Source organism: Austrofundulus limnaeus, unplaced genomic scaffold (assembly GCF_001266775.1).
Source record: "Austrofundulus limnaeus strain Quisiro unplaced genomic scaffold, Austrofundulus_limnaeus-1.0 Scaffold205, whole genome shotgun sequence".
Lineage (NCBI taxonomy): Eukaryota > Metazoa > Chordata > Actinopteri > Cyprinodontiformes > Rivulidae > Austrofundulus > Austrofundulus limnaeus.
This window is the reverse complement of record NW_013952607.1, coordinates 26705-29008: the sequence shown is the minus strand read 5'-3', so window position 1 is coordinate 29008 and position 2304 is coordinate 26705. Positions and strand designations below refer to the sequence as shown.

Sequence of the window (2304 nt, the reverse complement as noted above, 5' to 3'; positions counted from 1 at the left end):
ATTAATCAACATGCATTTTGGTTACTGAAGTTTGGAAATAAAAAAATGTTTACTTGTTTTATTATTGTTTTAAAAAAATGTAAAAAAAATTAAGCTCAAGAAAGAACTGAAAACTTTTATATCTTTTATGAAATGTTCAGTTAAAGTTATGGTTTTTGTGTTTTTTGTTCCTGCAGGAAAGTCATGGAAGGCCCTGACTCCCCCTCAGAAGAGGCCGTATGTGGAGGAGGCCGAGCGGCTGAGGGTGCAGCACATGCAGGACTATCCCAACTACAAGTACCGTCCTCGCCGGAAGAAACAGCTGAAACGCATCTGTAAGAGAGTGGACCCCGGTTTCCTCCTGAGTGGGCTGGCTCCGGACCACGGCGCCCTGCCTGAGCGGGCCCTGACTCACCCCCACGAGAAAGATGACTGTAACGGAGTCGGCAGCGGCTTTTCCGGCTCCAGCCCTGCTCTGCCCAGTGTGAGGACCTTCAGAGATCCAGCTGGCTCCACCAGCAACTTTGACACCTACCCCTACGGCCTGCCCACGCCTCCTGAGATGTCCCCCTTAGATGCCATGGACCATGAGCACATCCCCCCCTACTACTCCACATCCAGCTCTTCCGTTTCTTGCTCTTCAACGGCCTCGTGTCCAGACGAGCACCACCAGAGTCAAACACACATGGGCAGTCCGCCCCCTTACCACACTGACTACACTCAGAACCAAATCCACTGTGGGGGCACACACTTAGGTCACATCCCTCACATGCCCCAAACCGGAGGCGGTCTGATCCCCGGCCCTCCCCTGTCTTACTACGGTTCCTCTTCGTTCCCACAGATTCACCACGGTCTCCACCAGGGCCACCTCGGTCAACTGTCCCCCCCGCCAGAGACTCAGGGACACCTTGAGACTTTGGACCAGCTGAGCCAGGCTGAGCTTCTGGGGGAGGTGGACCGCAATGAGTTCGACCAGTACCTGAACTCTACGGGGAGCGGGTTTCACCTCGAACAGGGCGGCATGACCGTAACGGGACACATCCAGGTGGCTTCAGCCGCCGCCACGTCAGCCGCCGCATGTCCCAGCAGCACCACGGAAACCAGCCTAATTTCTGTGCTCGCAGACGCAACGGCTGCCTACTACAACAACTATAGCGTCTCGTAAGACGTGTCCAAACTCACTTGAGACACTGAACAGGTTTAGACACGGGGGTCACATATTAGGGACGTCATTGCGGTTGGGTGCTGACAAGGACAAGCTGTCAACTACAAGGCAACTGGACTTCGTTTTTACACCTTATCTGAGGAGAATCCAAACGAGAAGCTCCCTGGATGAGAGGCAAAACATCTTTTGAAAATCAAAGCAGAGGTCCATTTGGAAACGACTTCGATTCGTCAAGTCTTTCGGAACACACGGCAACGAGTTTCAACCAATTACGGACTGCATCACTGAGCAATATGATTGTCTGGAGACAAGAGGGAACAATTTGAGGCCGATATGGAGATGGACACCTCAGGGAAGCAGAGACAAAACACTCTAGTATGCCACCGCCAGTTGTCACGAAGCAATCGTATGTAGCTTGCCCCATCGATTGTAAATGCCACCAGCTAGTGTTGCTAGTGAGGCATGTACAGACGCTATTTAGAAGCTAATTTAGGTCCCTTGATGTTTTGCATAAATTGTAATGCTGATATCAACACTTTCCGTTCGATTGTTTGTAATTGTGCTTTTGTTTTTTAGTTTTGCTCTCACCTTGTTTGGGAGTCTTACCTCAGTAGTTGTTATTGAACAAGGTTAAAGTTTTCTTATGCAATTAAACTGAGTTGTGTATCATGAAGAAAGAAAAGGCGTTTATAAATTCTTCTCAAGTAATTCCTAATATGTAACCAACCTCTACAATAAAAAATAATAACATTAGCTATAAATCTATGCTGATTTAGGCTTACAATACAATTAGTAAATAGGTCAATTTTATATATTGCCATTCTGGTGACAATAGAACAAGCATTCGTCATTTCATCGTCATCAACAGGAGAACTTTAGGTGAAACATGTAAAAGACATTGAGATACACTTGATTATAATGAATAAATGCCTAAAATATATATATAAAGAAATATAAAAAAGTATATGTCTCCTTTTTATATTTTCATGACCTTTGGGGGGTAAAAAATGTACAACTTTATTAATTTAACTTATTTAAGAGAACTACCATTTTGAATGATGTGCCACACCTGGAATTTCGGGTCCTGTTGATATGTTTGATGTCCTGTGTTTTCTTCCTCCATCGCATTCCTATTTGCACCCCCCCCCCCCCCCCCCCCC

At 46.5% G+C, this 2304-nt stretch overlaps 1 protein-coding gene across 1 annotated transcript in view; it reads left to right on the top strand.

Moving 5' to 3' along the window:
- Positions 1 to 2096, top strand: part of sox7 (SRY-box transcription factor 7) — a 3210-nt gene extending 1114 nt beyond the window's left edge. The window contains exon 2 of the mRNA XM_014018871.1: positions 177 to 2096. Within this exon, the coding sequence (XP_013874325.1) occupies positions 177 to 1144 (968 nt within the window). The 3' untranslated portion in view covers positions 1145 to 2096. The remainder of the gene's footprint in view (positions 1 to 176) is intronic.
- Positions 2097 to 2304: the final 208 nt, after the last annotated feature.